At 39.4% G+C, this 17,381-nt stretch overlaps 1 protein-coding gene and 1 pseudogene across 1 annotated transcript; both read left to right on the top strand.

Moving 5' to 3' along the window:
* The first annotated feature begins 102 nt into the window (after positions 1-102).
* On the top strand, positions 103-3,070 carry LOC140372522 (large ribosomal subunit protein uL10m-like). The gene is made up of 5 exons (XM_072459645.1): positions 103-176; positions 758-927; positions 1,789-1,953; positions 2,057-2,201; positions 2,641-3,070. The coding sequence occupies exons 1-5, from the start codon at positions 137-139 to the stop codon at positions 2,868-2,870; spliced, it is 750 nt and encodes a 249-aa protein (XP_072315746.1). The 5' UTR covers positions 103-136; the 3' UTR covers positions 2,871-3,070.
* A 1,799-nt stretch (positions 3,071-4,869) lies between these two features.
* Positions 4,870-15,165, top strand: LOC140372524 (oxysterol-binding protein-related protein 6-like; annotated as a pseudogene).
* Positions 15,166-17,381: the final 2,216 nt, after the last annotated feature.

The raw sequence follows: 17,381 nt of genomic DNA, 5'->3' as shown, positions 1-17,381 counted from the left end.
ATTCTATGTACATATTTGCATGTTTTAATCATGTAAAGTATGTGTGTGGGCAGCAAATATAAAACAAAAATACGATCTATGTTTGAAAGAGGAAGCACGTGACAACAACTTCCTGGTTTGTTTTTTTCTTTCAAAGATGGCGGCGACCTTGTGTTCAAAAATAATACCGAAACAAGGTAATTTACCTTAAAACACAGTCCTATCTCTTTATATGTTATTTTTATATGGTGACTGTATTACACATACATCTTTCCGCTATTTACTTTTGCCTTGTTTATAAAGATAATATCTGATTTCTGCTTAAATATGGGATTTAATACGGCTGTCCTGCAGCTATTTGAGTGGGTGTCTATGCTAAATGAAAGTAAAGGGAGTTTAAGACACTTGGTGTAACTAGAATTATGTTGAAAGTTGCACGTGTTACAAAAACATAATGCGAAGAAATTGTTCAATGAGCGCTGTTGACGTTTAACACTGTAAATCACTATTTTGCTTTAAATAATTAACACGCCTACAGTCATAATTAATCAAATACATGCTCATACAATATAATACATTTTTCTTATTGTTGGGATACATTTCAATTTATAGAGGAGACCTCTGCTTTGAAGGGATAGAAGAGGCACTGAGATTTCAGGAGCTGTTTGTGAATGAAATTTGGAATTAAAATATTTTTTGCTTCTAGAAGCAAACGGTTTACCAAAATATACTTTTTTTGGAGGGTTTCCTAATATTTTTTGTGTGTGTAATTTTTCAGGATGGCTTCCCTTGATGCAAAGTGTCCGACACGGCTCCAAAGCTGTGACTCGCCACAGAAGACCCATGCACTTTCTCAAAAAGAAACTGATGGCTGTGACAGAATACATTCCTCCCAAACCTGCTGCAGCCCGAGGCGCTTATCCACCCGAGACCATAGTAGTGAAAGAGGTGAGACGGCCTGGCCCCTGGGCTTTCATATATAAATAATGGAGTTCAACTGCATACTAATGTACCCTTTGAAAGGTTTCATATATGGAAAATCTGGAAAAGTAATGGAAAATGAAAAAACAATATCCAGGCCCTAGAAAAGTTTTTCCAAACCAAAATTAATGTCTACATCAAAAGATCAGATATGTAGGGTATATTTTGATTCCAGTAATGTAGCAGCACATCATGCCCCACCCATGGCCAGTATGAAAATATTGCTCCTGCAGCTTTCACCACACCACTGATTTTGTCAATTTTCGTTGAGCATGAACCCGTGGTCACTGACAGGCCACACTCCGAGAGTGTCTGCAGGTGTAGTGAACCAGGGACCGGAGCGCACACAGATTATGTGAATCTTTCCAGAAGCTGGGAATAAACAGCACTGTTTAGTTAGAACAACAAGCATGGAGGAAGACGCCGCTTTGATCAGTCTGTGTCTGTCAGTGCACACGCCGGAAAACCTCTTGTGCATCATTCTGATATTTAGGAGGAATGAAAAACTGAGTTGTGCGTGAAGAAAAGATTGACAATGAGTTTACAATGGGAATAAATTAAAGCATTCACATGCATGGACTAAAGTGTTTTTCTTTTGCACCTTTTGCTAATGAAAGCTCTTTTAAGAAAGCATGTTCTATTTAGAGTGAATAATGCATGGCCTAACAAGGAAAAGTTGAATATATAACAAAAAGAAATTTTCAAGCTCTGTAACTAAATGGGTATCAAGCAGCTATTAAAAATAAACAATTGATTTACGATTATGCATGAATAAGTTAGGAAACATTTATCAAAATCTGTGTTTTTTTTCTTTCCTTTATTTTGCAGGAAAGTGGTTTAACATTGCTGAAGAAGAAACAGTTGAAAGAGGTATTCGGGGCCAATAAGATGATTGTGGTGGCTCAGAACAGTGCCAGCAGTGTTGAGGACATGATGATTCTCAAATACAAGCTTCATAAACACAACATCAGCGTTAAATTCTTCCCCAACGAGGTAAATCATTGTTTATGTCATGCACTGAAATCTGAAAGAAACTGAGCGCTTTTTACTTTTACTGTAAACTAAACGTATCTTAATTTCTGTTCTTTTCTTTCAGATTTTGCAATCATTTCTAAGTGACAGTGCTTATTGTAACTTGGCTCCATTGTTCATTGGTCAAACTGTGCTGCTTGTGAGTAACGAGCCTAAAGTGAAGGAACTTTTAAAGACAGTTAGGGGCAGTCCACAAATCACACTATTAGGTAAGAAACATTTTATGTATTATATATATTTTGTTCTGTAGTATAAAGAAAATGAGGGTTTAACTCGTATTAGTATATGATTAAACACCATATCCTCCCATGAAACGGAGAAACACATGATGGTTAGTTGGTTTGGGAAGTATGCAATCATTCCTCTTTGCTTAATGTATTGTGTATGAAATGGAATAAAAAGGGAAATTCGAGGCCTACTATTTTATTAGGCTGTTGGCTGTTCAATCTCAATTTTGACCAGTGCATGTTGTTATGTGAGAGTGTATGATTGGCGGTGGTTGGACTCCCCTTCCCCTACTCTCCAGGGCATAAGAAGCTGAATAATGCTTGAAGTTACTTTGAGGAATGCTTCATGTCCTGCTTATTAGACAATTTTATATATATACAATTTAAAATCTCATTCTTCTGTCATGTGTGTTCTTTACAGGAGGCTGTGTGGAGAACTCCATACTGAGCACACAGGGTCTCTTGAGCTACTCCAAGCTCCCGTCACTGACTGTGGTTCAGGGGGAGCTGGTGAGCGGTTTGACCATGTTGACGTCCCAGACCGCCGCCCTGCTCCAGCGACACCCCTCCCACCTGTCTGCGCTCCTCACACAGTACGTCAAACAGCAGAGTGGAGACCCAGAGGCAGCTACTTCATCTGGACAATCGTAGTGAAGACTGTTTAATGAATAATCTATGAACTGAAGAAAACAAGAACAGTTTTAGCTGCGTGGTCAGTAAGGGTGTGTCCTTTTGGAATCACTGGACCGATTGCAATCCCTTGGACTTGATTGTGGACATTTCAGCTGCAGATTTACAAAACCGTGTTATTTAAATTAATTTGCAAGTTACAATTAAAACATATGACACTCTTTTTGCTTATCTCACTCATGGGGCTGCTCAGTTAAAGAAGAAAATATATATTTGGGTCATAATTGATTCACTAGTATTTGAAACAACTATTGTCATATAACCTGTTTGGGATGTTTTAGATGAATTAGTCTGTTTCAGACTTAAGAAACCTGTAACACATTGGTTGGTTTTTGGGGCAGAATAAGTGCATTTTAGCGGAGAATGCAAATGATAGATTGCATAGATTATAGGTATTTATGCCCATTAAACTCATAATTCTCTCGTGATTAGCAGGGCAGCCTTATTGGAAAGCATAAAATGATTATGAGCATTTCACAATATTATCTAGTTACTGTTGCCATCTCCACGGTGCCAGTTGGACAGTGATCTTTATAAAGACATAATTAAGTGGCATCATGCAGAAGAACCGTGCCAATCAAAATAAACCCAAGCGGTCACAGATCCTGACACTTTAATCTCCAGATTACAGCATGCTAATCTGTCTGTATATCACAGCCTGCTTCATTACTTTGGCTCTCAATACAATGACTTTATTCAACCACTAGATGCTGCTGCACTCACATGTCATCAATTTTTCAATACTATTTCAAACTAAGACAGTGTGTATTAATTTAACAGTCTTCTCAAAGTATATCGTGTGGAACTTTGAACAAATTCATAAAGAATCTGCATTATTTGAGACCATTTCTACTTTGTGAGATGATGTGCTGTTGCATTGTAGTTTACTAGTTCAAAAACGTCTATTATCTCCATATATATTTCTTTCTGTAAGCTTATTGTCATTGGGCATGTGATTTTAAAGAGGAGAATGAATACTTTGCAAATAAGGCATGGAAACCTTCATACAAGTACAAGTACAGGTACGACACAGCCCATACCGTCTGTAGACAACGTATGGAGAGTCAGTGGTTGGATTTACCCTGCTCTATATCCCTGCTGCAGCTAGACACGCAAGTAATTCCCGTTAATGCGGATAATGCCCAGGACACATTGCGCGCTGCCTCGGGACGCACAGCTCTCCTTGGAGGATTTGGAGGGTGCTCGTGTCGCCCACCAAAAGAAGGACACATACACTGCTCTGCCACAGCAAACCATTTATGGATCCAACATGTAGCTTGTAATATTTTAAGAATTTCGACTGCACCCTGACTTTTTTTTTTTTTGAGCCATTTTTTGCGTTATGTACGATCACAGGAATCACGAGTTAGTGAGAAGTTCGCCGGACGATGGGAGATTTTGAGGTATGTTTTATTTTGAAGTTCATGTAGACTGTTTTAAGTGTACACATATTCCACTGAAATATAAATGAACTAAACGTAATGCATATTTAAGTCGATATTTTAACTGACAGGCAATGCACATTTCTTTCCAACACTCCCTTGAAAACGAAAACATTTAAAATTTCATGCACAGAAAATAAGTCAAATATTCTTTCTTTAAAAAAAAAAAGTAATATCTTTTATGCTCGTGTTTGTGTGAAGCAAGCTCGGAAACGCACAAATCCTTTCATCCTGTTTCCACCGTGCGCTTTGATGAGCTGAGGTCATCCCCGATCCTTACGTAATGACGCTGCTCGACGTGAGAACTAATGCACGTGGCTCTTCTTAGTACAGACACCTTTTAATTTATAAGAGACAAAATCGACTCTCGTGAAGTGTTTTCTTTTGACGTTGTCCAGACAATTCTTCAACGCAATCACAATGGCTCTACCCATCACTGTAGGTGTCATTTTGCTTTTTGTTTTTGTTTTTACTATATCGAATTAAGTGTGACTGAGGATAAATGTGGCTTGTACCGCTGTTCAAGAGGTGATAGGCTGTGCTAAAAAGCTCCCATCTGAAAACCAATTAAGGAGTGGTAAGTAATCCTCCTTTCACGGGTTGCATGGCCACTATAGCTATGAAATGAACCAAACATAAATCATATAAAACTCAATAAATGCACATGTTTTAGTCTGTGCAAATTTCCTATTCTATCTTCTAATTTTTATAACAAACACAAATACCTCACATACCAACATGTGCATTGGCATTACAATGCACTGCACTCATATTGGCATCATGTAATCAAAAGTGTTATTTAGAATTTTTGAAATGATATGCTGTTTTAACACTTGTGAGTTTAAGTATCAGAGCTCATCTATTCAGGGCCTTGAACATTGCCTCCAGGTCTCACCTGTGCTCAGTAAATGGATTACCCTGTCTTCAGTGCTTTCATCCTTTCTCTCTGCTCTATTGCATTAAACGTAGTTGTTACAATCTGTGTCCCATCAAACACTCTGTCCTATAATAGTCTCTCATGGCAGATCATACAAATTTAAGCTGCTTAAACATTTGCACTTTACAGCACACATACGGTTTAAGTCAAATAATGGTTCTCTCATCACTATAAACATATCAGTCCATGCAGTGTTTTGTTGATATATTAATACATTGATGTTGATTACAGATCGCTTGTGGCAGTCAATGCAGTAAACTCCGTTGTTTATCCAAATAAACAACAAATCCAAAGTGTTTTAAGATGGACCCGTACGGCTCCGCACTGAACCGGAGCCACTCTTTGGCCAGCGGTTTGGAGAAAACGTCCCCCACATGGAACAAGCCCCCGCACTCTCGCAGCAGCAGCACGGTGTCCTCCCCTCACTCCAGACTGGTCAGTGGTGTTAAGACTACACACATTCGTACTGCTTTATTCTGAGGTGGCAGTAGGCTAACGGAGACATTCCTCCACGAGTGTGAAGGTTTATGCAGTCGTTGTGCCCTTGAGCAAGCCACTTCACCCGTTCCACCTCAAGTGTCAGTCCTGTATATGTCAGAGTTGATGTATTGTTCCACAGAAATAGAAAAGCTGCCATGGCTCAATGGCAGAAGATTGTCTGTTCAGTATTTACTTTCATTCTTGAGCTTTACATCGCCTCCAGTTTATGTACATTAAGAAGGAAACAACATATGTTTGATGGTGCTAATGTAAGACAGTGGATGTAAATTATAACCAGGTTACATTCATGAGCTGCAGAAACCATCAAGTTTGTGATGTAAATAGGAAGTACCGTCTAATTTACTGGCCTGGCTTCTATATACATTTTTTAATTGTAGTGAAATAATGTCCACAAGTGAAATGAAAGTGTCCCACATCATTGTAAATTCTCAATATGCTCTTTTTACCCATATTCTGCACAGAACATCAAAGACTGGGAGATAATTGACGACTTCCCTGTTGAAACACAAACGGCGGGTGACAATCCTCTGGACAGGACCATGCCAGGCATCTGTGAGGGATACCTGCTCAAGAGGAGGAAGTGGCCCCTCAAAGGCTGGCACAAGGTCAGAAACCCACCTCTTCATAGACTCCATCTTTGAACAATGAAATGTACAAGACGCATTTCATTTTTCTTTTTCAGAGGTATTTTATCTTAGAAGCTGGGATTCTGAGATACTCCAAAAGTCAACAGGATGTAAGCATATCGAATCATGCATCAAATGTTGTAACTTGGCGGTTCATTTATTTAAAAAGTATACTTTGACTTCAGGTGTCAAGAGGACGAGTCCAGGGGTCGCTAGATGTTAGCCATGCTGCCATGTCAATAAATAAAAAATCCAATCGTATTGATTTAGATGCAGGGGACATTCTTTATCATGTTAAGGTAACTCGCAATAGTGGAATGAATTTGCTTTTCATTTGTAATTTCTAATGTTTTTTTGTTGTTTTTTTTCCCCCAAGGCCAGAAACAATGAACTCTTTTACATTTGGGTGACAAAGCTCCAAGCCCATCGTACGTTCAAGAAAAATGAGACGGCTTATTCGCAAGTTCACAGTGGGTTTCTCCAGCCTCTGACAAACAACAGCACCAATGGAATTACTGTGAGAATAATGATCTAAACATACTCATTTTTTTCCACTTTGATTCCGAGTGTTCTTGCTTTGTATCGCAGAGCTCTGTAAACCTGACTGTCCCTAATGCTTCAAAGTCCCCGTCGCCATTCGCAGCAGTGAACAGCAAAGTGTCAGCCTGGCTCCAGCAGACACACGCCCCAGAGACTTGTGCACAAGGTACAGATCATTTTTGAGTCAAGTTATTTAAAAGTAAATTATCTTATTTTACGCACGCGCTATTTTTGTCCAGAGTTGAACCGGTGTCATTTGGACCTGTCGGAATTAAACCGTTTAATCCAGAGGCTGCAGGCTCTGGAAACGGGCCAGATTGTCAGTAATGGAGATCTGCAGCGTATTATTAGCATACAGGTAATCATATGGTTAGGTCAAAATGAAGTAATTACAAATAAGTATTTTTTTGGCATAGCTTTACCTACTCGGTCACTGTTTTATGCACAGAATTTGTCACTGGAAAAGCCCAAAAGACCCAAGTCGTCCAAAATGTGGAGTCATTCTCGCACGCTGTCCAGAGTTGAATCCCTGGGAATGGTAAGCAATGGCTACAGTAAATACAGTACAGTTATTATTAAGTGTAGTACTTCTTAAAAAATAATGTCTCTATAATGATGAGTTTTATTTACTCATTCATCAACATCCTTTCTCTTATTCAAAGCCTGCTCGCGGGATTCCCAAATCAGTGAGTAATCGTATAGTAAAGATGAATACATTTTAGCAACCTTTTTATATACCATTATATATTCTGGTATAATAACAACATTGATTAGTTTAATTTATGATGCTTGTGTTTAATTGAATCTGACATTAATATTAAAAGTGTAGTAGGCCTAGACGGTTAGTGACAGGGTTTCCTCAAAAGTCATAACATACTATAATTATGAATAATTGCACCTATAATCTTGGGCTATAATAAATGTTAAACCTGTTAAATGTCAGTCTCTGTATTTAATTGTTATGTTTTTTGTTTTTAGCTGTCCTCCAGCCACTTGAGTAGCTCTTTTCACCTCGGGGCATCGGTCTCCTCTATACCGGACTATGTTTACTCACAGTTAGCCCCGCCCACAGCTTTATCACCGGAGAGCAAGAAACTGCAGCAGGACATCTGCACCACATCACTGCGAGGTCAGAAATAAGTTCATGTGTTTTATATTACCCTGCCAACTTTAATCAACAAAGCCTATATTTAAGTTAAATAAATGTCTTCTTTTTAACCTCGCCATATTAGTGCTTTCTTCCCTGAAGTCAGTACACGAGACGCTCTCGCAGGAGCGCCAAAAACTTCAAGAAGTTTGGGAAACAAACTATTTTAATCATCTTACTTTACCTGCAGTAAGTCAGATTGAAGTCTTCATCCCTGTTCTTAAGACCCTTTATACCCTTCATATTTTACACTCTCCTGCTCTCTGCAGTCAGAGGCCGTGAGGTCCCATGGCGCTCCGTCTGTGGCAGATTCAACTGCTGAATATTTCGATGCCAGTGACGATCTTCTGTGTGCAAGTTCATCTGAGGTCACGGATGAATCAGGACTCAGTGAAGGGAGCACCACAAACTCTGAGCCGGAGGAAGGGCATGGTGCGCTTTGAATTAAACTCATTCTCATTAAAACCATTTAAATTATATTTTTTACATAATTAGAATTCATAGTTTTATTCTGATTGCAGCATTGGCCACTCGTAAATATCGCGCCAGCATTTCCAAAGCTCCTCACAGTGTCTTTCCTAAAAGCACTGGACGACGGACTAAACTACCTGCTTATTGTCCTGACAACAGCCACGTGGGACTCATGGCTATTCTCTACAACAACATAGGCATGTATCTGAGACTGTAGTTCACATGCTGGAACAGCAAGTACCTATTCATGTTTTTGTATTGTTTTCTGTGATTCTTAGGTAAGGATCTGGCTCGAGTGTCAATGCCTGCAGCCCTGAATGAGCCGGTAAATCTGCTGCAGAGACTTTGTGAGGAACTGGAGTACAGTGAACTCCTGGACACTGCTGTCAACACACCAGACCCTTACCACAGGATGGTAAGATTAATAAGATAATATATATATAATACATAAAGCTCAAAAAATTATAATGATTTCTCCAAAAGTAATAAATTAAGTAAAAAGTTGCTTTAACTCATGCCATAAAACCTCAAATCCAGCTGCTCAAATGCTAATCAGGTATTTAACAGCTGTGTGAAAGATGCTACTGAACGACCAGAAACTAGTTTAGTAAGCAAGTCCTGGTCAAGTTAACTAGTGAAAGTTTAGTCTAAAACTCCTCCCCTTAGAGCAGTTAAATTGTAGCTTCTCCGACCAGACCTGGATAATGGCTTCCCAAATGTCAGCCGAAACGTCTCGATTCAAAAAACTTTCCAGAAATAGTGCAGAAAGTGAACAGTGCATAAATAGTATTTGTTGAACAATTGTTAAAGTGTCCGGTGTTAAACGTTCAGGAGTCCAAGGGCCGAGGGAAAGAAACTGTTCTTGTGGTGGGAGGTTCTGGTCCGGATGGACCGTAGCCTCCTGCCTCAGGGGAGTGGCTCAAATAGTCTATGTCCAGGGTGAGAAGGGTCGGCTGTGATCCAACCTGCACGTCTCAGAGCCCTGGAGACGTACAGGTCCTGCAGAGATGTAAGTCCGCAGCCAATCACCTTCTCAACAGAGCGCACAATGCGCTGTAGTCTCTGTTTGTCCCTGGCTGTGGCTCCAGAGTACCACACGGTGATGGAGGAGGTGAGGATGGACTCAATGATGGCCGTGTAGAACTGCACCATCATCTGCGCTGGCAGCTTGACCTTTCCTCAATATATCATTGTTATTTTTAATAATATATTTGTTTCTTTTTTTTGTTTACCGGTAATTGAGTCAGACACTGGCAAAAACTTAAAAAGAATATAATGCACATTTAACACAGACTACTGTTAATATGCAGCAATGCAAAAATACACTGTAAATAATTACCATATTCTTCTGTAAAGGTTTACATTGCTGCCTTTGCAATCTCTGGTTACTCCACGGCCGCATTCAGAAACCGTTATAAACCTGTCAACCCAGTTCTTGGAGAGACGTTCGAGTGCATTCGAGAAGATCGCGGCTTCAAGCTCATCAGTGAACAGGTAAAATGTAATCTACATCACAGTGGGGGAAGTATAATCTAGTGTATTACTGAGACAAGATTAATTATGCTGGTTTAAGTGTAGTTGTGACTGCAAAACTGAATAAGATTGAGGCAGTATTGTCCTATTAAATTGTACTAAATAATGCTCAATGCTGATGTTTTATTTAATTAACATATGTGTACATGAAGTAATTGATGATGAAATAATGTGCAATCATTTTATTTGATTATTTTGTTTTCCAGGTTTGCCACCATCCTCCCATTTCAGCCTGTCACGCCGAGTCAGACGATTATAGCTTCTGGCAAGGCGAGTGTGTGTTTATGTGTGTTTATTGCAGTCAATAAAAGGGGTTCATAAGTGATTTCTAATTAATGCTTATTTATTTCATTAAACCAGATCAAAGGTGGAAGAATAAATTCTGGGGGAAGTCCCTGGAAATTGTGCCGACGGGAATGGTCAATGTCAGACTTCCAAAGTAATGATTTTATTACCCATTTGTGTACTAATTACCCAGGCAATTGTTACACGGTAGATCAGAACACAGATAACATGTTAAGTTATGATTATGATGATTTTGCACAGATATGGAGATCATTATGAGTGGAACAAGGTGGTGACGTGCATTCATAACGTCCTCAGTCAGCAGAGATACCTGGAGCATTATGGAGAGGTCACAATTCAAAACCTCAACAGCAGCGTCTGCACCTGCAAGATCACGTTTGTCAAGGTGAATGAAATAAGATAAGATAAGATAAGATATGTCATACTCTTATGGGGCAGTTTTTCTGTATCAATTACATTTCAAGTTTAGTATCCAAATAGGGATTCAACCAATTATTAAGTTGATCATGTCATCATTGTATTTACATTCAAGTATTTGCTGGATGTAAAAAAAAAAAACAATTTCAGGGGTATTTTGTATTTTTATTACCGAAGCTTTTAGTGTTGAAACACAAAAACACACACACAAAATAACCATCATCATTTATATTAGTGGTCCATGATCTCTACAAAACACCTAAAATTTGAAAATTAACAGTATTATTGTAACTCTTCTCAATGAAACTTTACTGGCCTTGAATGTAATGATATAAAAACATAATTCATATATCTTTTGAATGGTCAAAAGTACTTAAAATAACACCTATAAACAGGAAGCTGAAGCTTGTTAAATTAAATTAAAATTATTTTCTACATTTCCCTCAGTGAACTTCAATCTACCTTCAAGAAAGATAATTCAGGACTCCTGGATTATCTTTCTTGAAGGTAGATTGACCCTTAACCTTTTCATCAGTTTTCCAGCCATCAGTAACTACCAATACTTGTAAGATTTGCTGTTTAATATTGATATAATACTAGTTTGAATATGTTGCTTCTCTACACAGTCATGAAGTGAAGGAAACGGTTCAAATACATTTTTCATTTTTAATAACATTAACCCCCGGATCAAATCGAAATCGGAGCGAATCGGATAGGATCTGAGAAATCGGAAAAAAACGATTTTGAAACGTAAAAATCGGAATCGAATCGATTCTTGAAATTTGAATCGAAACCCAGCTCTAAATGTAATATATATGGCTTAGCTGTAAATGTCTTAAACATGTTTTGACTTTGTAGTCTCGCTATTGGGGCTCGGACACAACCAAGAATGAGGTGCAGGGGACTGTGCTGGATGAAAGTGGGAGTGTTATTCACAGATTTGGGGGTCTGTGGCACGAAGGCATCTTCTGTGACACTCTGCCCTCGCCCAAATGTGTCTGGAAACCAAGTGAGTTCTCCAAATCCCAAAAACTATAGATATTGGCTTCGAAAATATCCATCAGATTGCTAGACTTTGGATTTCACTGACCACTGTATTTGTATTTGAGAAATGCATTTAGATTAATGACTCTATATCTATTTCCCCATAGACCCTCAGCCAAAGGATGACCTGTTGTATTATGGGTTCTCCTCTTTTGCGATGGAGATGAATGAACTGCCCCCAGAACTGGAGCCTTTCCTGCCCTTAACCGACTCAAGACTGAGACCAGACCAAAGGTTAGAAGCATGTGTTAATTTAGGTTTAAGAATAAAGTCTAAAGAATAAAGTCTAAAGAATTAAGCCTAAAGAATGAAGCCTAAAGAATAAGGCCGTGGCTGCAGAGCCGTGGCGCGGTCAAATGGCCCAGCAGTTTCAGGAACCGCGGCACTGCCATATAGCCTCATGGCTAACCCTAACCCTGACCCTGACCCTGACCTTAACCCTAACTTTAACCCGGCGCGGTCTAAAATGGCGCGGTCAAATAGCGCAGCAGTTTCAGGAGCCGCGGCACAAAATAACATGGCAGTTTCGGCAACGCGCCGCAGCTTTGTAGACACTCCCAAAGAATAAAGCCTAAAGAATAAAGTCTAAAGACTTTATACTTTATTCCCCTCCTCCCTGTATCTCCGTCACCTAGCAACAGAGACCCGCCGCTAATGCACGCTAATGCTAATGCTAAGCCCGCGGCATGAGAGGAAATGTCCCATCAAAATAAAAGGAAGTGAAGGCATTAATTGCGCCCCTGCTGGCCAATAGTGAAAAATACACAATATCTGCAATGCACTTTTCATGGTGTCTTGAGAATATAACCCATGAGTTTCAAACAAATCAGACAATGTTGAGTTTTTCACACAATGGGTAGGGGCCGCTATGGAGTAAATTTGTTACATGGGTATTAATTATTTCCAATCAGACCATAAAAACGAATGAGTGAGCGTCCATACCCACATGTGTGACTTTTCATCAATGTTCAGGGGGTCAAAAATGCCAGAGTTGTGGCAGAAAACCATGAATAATAAGAAACCAGGCGAGAACAAACAAACAAAACAATGACATTGTGGTAATACCAGTATGACGGAGTATAAGGGCCAACCTAGAAAAAAAAAAAGCGCTGCACTACGAGAAAAGTCATTAATCAATGAGAAAAAAGACGTTAATCAATGAGAAAAAAGTCAAAGTCAGAAAAAAGTCGTAAATTAACGACAAACAAGAAAAAAGTCCTTAATTAATGAGAAAAAACCTCCTTAATTAACGAGAAAAAAGTCGTAGTTTAGGGGCCGATTCAAAGTGACGTGAGCAGTTCACTTTCAGCCCCACGGTCAGGACGCACAAGAACGGGCTTGGATGAGTTGACAGTTTAGAACTACATAAAAGCCTGAAATAGATGTTAAAGTGTTTCCTGGCATTTAAAACGATGTCTTACGTGTGTTTATTACAAGACAAGACACTGCGTTTAGCAGCACCTTTCCTGTTACGCATCATTCAAACTGTTTCTACTTTCTCCATGGTGCAGCTGTAGTGCACTGTGGGCTCAAACAGCAGCCGTGCTCCGTGCCACAGCCGCCCGCAGACAGGAGGAGCAGCCTCGGTGTTATATTCACACATGTTCTGCTCCTCTATAGTGTTGTTTCTCTACGTGAGCACTTTGCACACAGTCACTCTTCTTACTCTTCATTGTGTGCACTTAAATTTAATACCCGGATTCTAACCTTTTGTGATCCCTTGGACAAACTCAGTAAAACACACAGAACACAAACATCCGTCTGCGCCTCCTCAGCTCCTCCTGACGCCCGGATCGTGTTTGGCACAGCCAAAAAGCGATACGTTTTAATCACACGCAATCATCCATACATCATCCATACATCATGGCATGAGCTCCAACAGACGCGAGCACCCAACACCGGAGTCCGTCATTTTACAGGTCTGGGGCCTGGCCTGACATGGGGACACTGCACCGGGGAAATGATTGGTTGTGATGTCTACAAGGCCCGCATTATAAAAATCGACATCTATTGTGGGCTTTTATAAGCGCCATTTGCATCCTGGTGGTGGCGTGTTTGTGTAATGAAGACTCCACAGATGCATCTGACTCAGTGCAGATCAGCTTCATAGCTTTATACACAGTTCATACAAAACAGAGCTGTTACTGGACTGTACCATTATGCAACACTGAGGGGGGGGGCCTGTAACATGGTGCTGAAAGTGAACCGCGTATCTGCCTTTATTCTCTTTAAATTATGAGATTGTTCTCATTAACGAGAATAAAGTAATTAATTAATGACTTTATTCTCGTAGTGCCCCTCATTTATTTATTTTTTGGTTGGCCCTTATACTCCGTCGTATACCAGCACTGGTCCGAGTCGCTGCTGCGCCACCATTTAGAGTTAAAATCTTCAGTTGCCTTAATATTGTTTTACATCTTTTCTTTTAAATGTAAGTCATTCAATTAATTATACAGTTAGCATTTATGTTTTGTGGTATTGTAATCCTTTTCATTTATCTGGATTTGTGATTAGCACATACACTTTCTTTTGAATCCTTGTGGCTGGTGTTGAATATAATTTTTTTAGTAAAGTTTGAAATATGTTTTTATTATGAGACGCACACACTATTGCATGTTACAGTGAGTCCACTACCCAAGAGGCAAAAAGTTACTTAAAAGTGTATGTACCATGAGTTGATTTGGTCATTTTTTAAACAGAATGTTGGAAGAGGGCCTGGTGGACGAAGCAGACAGAAAAAAAGATGAGATCGAGGAACTTCAGAGGCTGCGGAGGAAGGAGCTCGCCAGAAAGGGGGAAGAACATGTTCCTGGATTCTTCAAGTAAGTTCACTTTATCAAACAAACCTACTATGCCACACAATCACAACTTCTGCAAGACTTTCAATTGTATTTGTTTTTGTTTTCTATGCTGCTAGAATTGACATTAAAACAAAAAAAATCTCTTTTCAGGAAAGCCAAGGACCAGTGTGGGCGGGACGTATGGGTGACCAATGGGACTTACTGGGCTCTCAGGGAGGACCCGGGTTTTGCAAGTTTAGAAAGTCTAAAACTTTGGTGACATTGCTATTCACATGCATATTTAGGCAAACCTTTATAAAATGTTGAAATACAGAAAGCATTCATGAACCTCTCTGAAGGCGAAGGGGAAATGTGCTCTTGTGTTTTTAGGCTATTGTTATAATGTACAACCATGACAGGTTCATGGGTGGTGTCTGCTAGACGGATGAAAAAGTTATTTCAAGTTACTATATTGTAATGTATGATCAATGAAAAAGAATGGTTCTCAACAATTGTGATTGTGTTTTTCTTTGTTTCAAGAAATCCTCTTGCCAACAGCTAAAATTATAAATTGATTTTATTAATAAAAAGAACAGTACAATATACAGTTACCACCTTAAATAAATTACAGTTTTCACTTCAAAAATTTCATTATAATTAAGCAAATTTTATTATCTGTGATAACAACAATTCCCCTTCACTTAACTGCATATATTACTGTATGTACAGTGGTGAATGATAATAAAATTGGCAGTTTTCCCTGGACATAAACAGTGGACATTGATCACACACAAAAATAACATGCGCATCACACTTGACTTGATCCTGTTTTGTATTTAATTATTTACAGTTAAATTCCCTGATATTAAAGACCGCAAGCTATCGCTTAAATTGAGTGAGCAAAAGGATTAAAAAAAACAAACATGGATGAATTAAATCTTCACCATCACATCACAATGAAGGTATGTCGGTGTAATCCCTCATTCGTCCAGGAGTGTTCCATAGTAGAAAAAAGCTTCAGTTGTAGTCATCTGGACTCAGTTTGAAAAATTAGACGTTTCGACTCTCATCCAAGAGTCATTGTCAATAAAAGAATTTAGATCGAGGACTCCGATATTAATACTGTTCTGTGGTAAGACCCGCCCATTGGGAGGAGCCTTCCTGAAGTAGAAAGAGTTGTTTGTTTCAACAGAAACTCCCCCTTGTATCTACCGAGCTAGCCTATTCAGAATCTTAATGGGCTATTAGAATCCTCTTTGTCTTTGTGAGACCCTGGCTCAACCACCCTGAGTACCTGATTAGCATCTAAATGTCCTGGACCTGGTCCTCTACCTTTCCAGGGGTTCAGTATACCATTATAGATACCAGGAAGATTGAATCTGAGCCCTCCATTTCTGTTTAAAGAAGGTCTTTCTTTTTTAACAAAAATTGCTTCCTTAACTCCTCTTTCAAACCATCTTTTCTCCCTGCTTAAAACCTTCACCTCACCGTCTTCAAACGAGTGATTAGAGGCTTCAAGATGGAGATGCACGGCACTCTAAGGTCCTGAACTTGTATTTCTTCTGTGCTGATAGAGCCTCTTGTGTAGAGGCTGTTTCGTCTCACCTATGTACCGTTCTTTACAGCTTTCTTCACTGCATTGGATCGAATAAACTACATTGCTCTGTTTTTGAGTCGGCAACTTGTCCTTAGGATGAACCAGTTTTTGTCTTAAAGTGTTTCCTAACAAACAACTCTTGCTACTTCAGGAAGGCTCCTCCCAATGGGCGGGTCTTACCACAGAACAGTATTAATATCGGAGTTCTCGATCTAAATTCTTTTATTGACAATGACTCTTGGATGAGAGTCGAAACGTCTAATTTTTAAAACTGAGTCCAGATGACTACAACTGAAGCTTTTTCTACTATATCACAATGAAGGTATAATTTGTTGTAATACTAGAGCTAGCCAGCAGGGGTCAGACATTTATCATGTAAAAATCAGCATCAGTGTTGATCCACAACCCACCCTACGCAATTATCCAATAATCAGTGCAATTTTACCTCTAACTCTTCATTTTGTTCAATTGCAATATATTTACATGGCCCTCAGATTCTTCTGAGTTATCTCGGATACATAATACATAACTTACACATGGGTCCACTTACACCACCATTCTCAGCATTTAAATGCCAAACAATATGTAGTTGTTTTTTGAAATGGGAGGGGGGTCAATATAAAAACATTTGGACTTTATTGAAGGAAAAAATAATGTATTTTTTTCAGTGCACACTTGAGGTTGATTGTCTTGACTGATTGTCCACATAATTCAATTTGACAATTTGAATCATGATGTGTGTGTGTGTGTGTGTGCGCGCGCACGTTGTAGTTTGTGGCATCTAAACACATAAAAACATCTTTTACCTCACACAGTTATGGTGACTATCTTCCCCCAGTGATGTCGGGGGCAGTTTTTGCACCTGCAGCGGGTGAGGGCCAGTTCTCTGATCAGGACCGACTTGTGTCACGTCATGATGGAGTCAATGGGGGAGACACCTGGTCACTCTGAGCTTCCTGTTTCTCTGCAGTGAAGGCGGCACTGTCCTGTTTATTTACCTACAAATGCAGCCCCTTTTGAATGACCCACTTTAACACCTCACCTGCTGCTGTCACATATGCTACACTTTAATCAAGGATGGGTCAAATGCAGAGGACACGTTTCTTTATGGGGGCAATGGTGTACCTTAGA

The sequence above is a fragment of the Eucyclogobius newberryi genome, unplaced genomic scaffold (genome assembly GCF_026437365.1).
Source record: "Eucyclogobius newberryi isolate DKJ021-1_F unplaced genomic scaffold, fEucNew1.0.hap1 SCAF_242, whole genome shotgun sequence".
Taxonomy (NCBI): domain Eukaryota; kingdom Metazoa; phylum Chordata; class Actinopteri; order Gobiiformes; family Gobiidae; genus Eucyclogobius; species Eucyclogobius newberryi.
The sequence above is the reverse complement of the archived record's forward strand: the minus strand, read 5'-3'. Positions and strand labels throughout refer to the sequence as shown.

Bases quoted from the DNA above. Each gene is read 5' to 3' on its own strand.
- LOC140372522 (XM_072459645.1), top strand. From the start codon at position 137: ATGGCGGCGACCTTGTGTTCAAAAATAATACCGAAACAAG. The intron at 177-757 runs GTAATTTACCTT...GTAATTTTTCAG, and splicing joins AAAAATAATACCGAAACAAG to GATGGCTTCCCTTGATGCAA. The intron at 2,202-2,640 runs GTAAGAAACATT...TGTTCTTTACAG, and splicing joins TCCACAAATCACACTATTAG to GAGGCTGTGTGGAGAACTCC.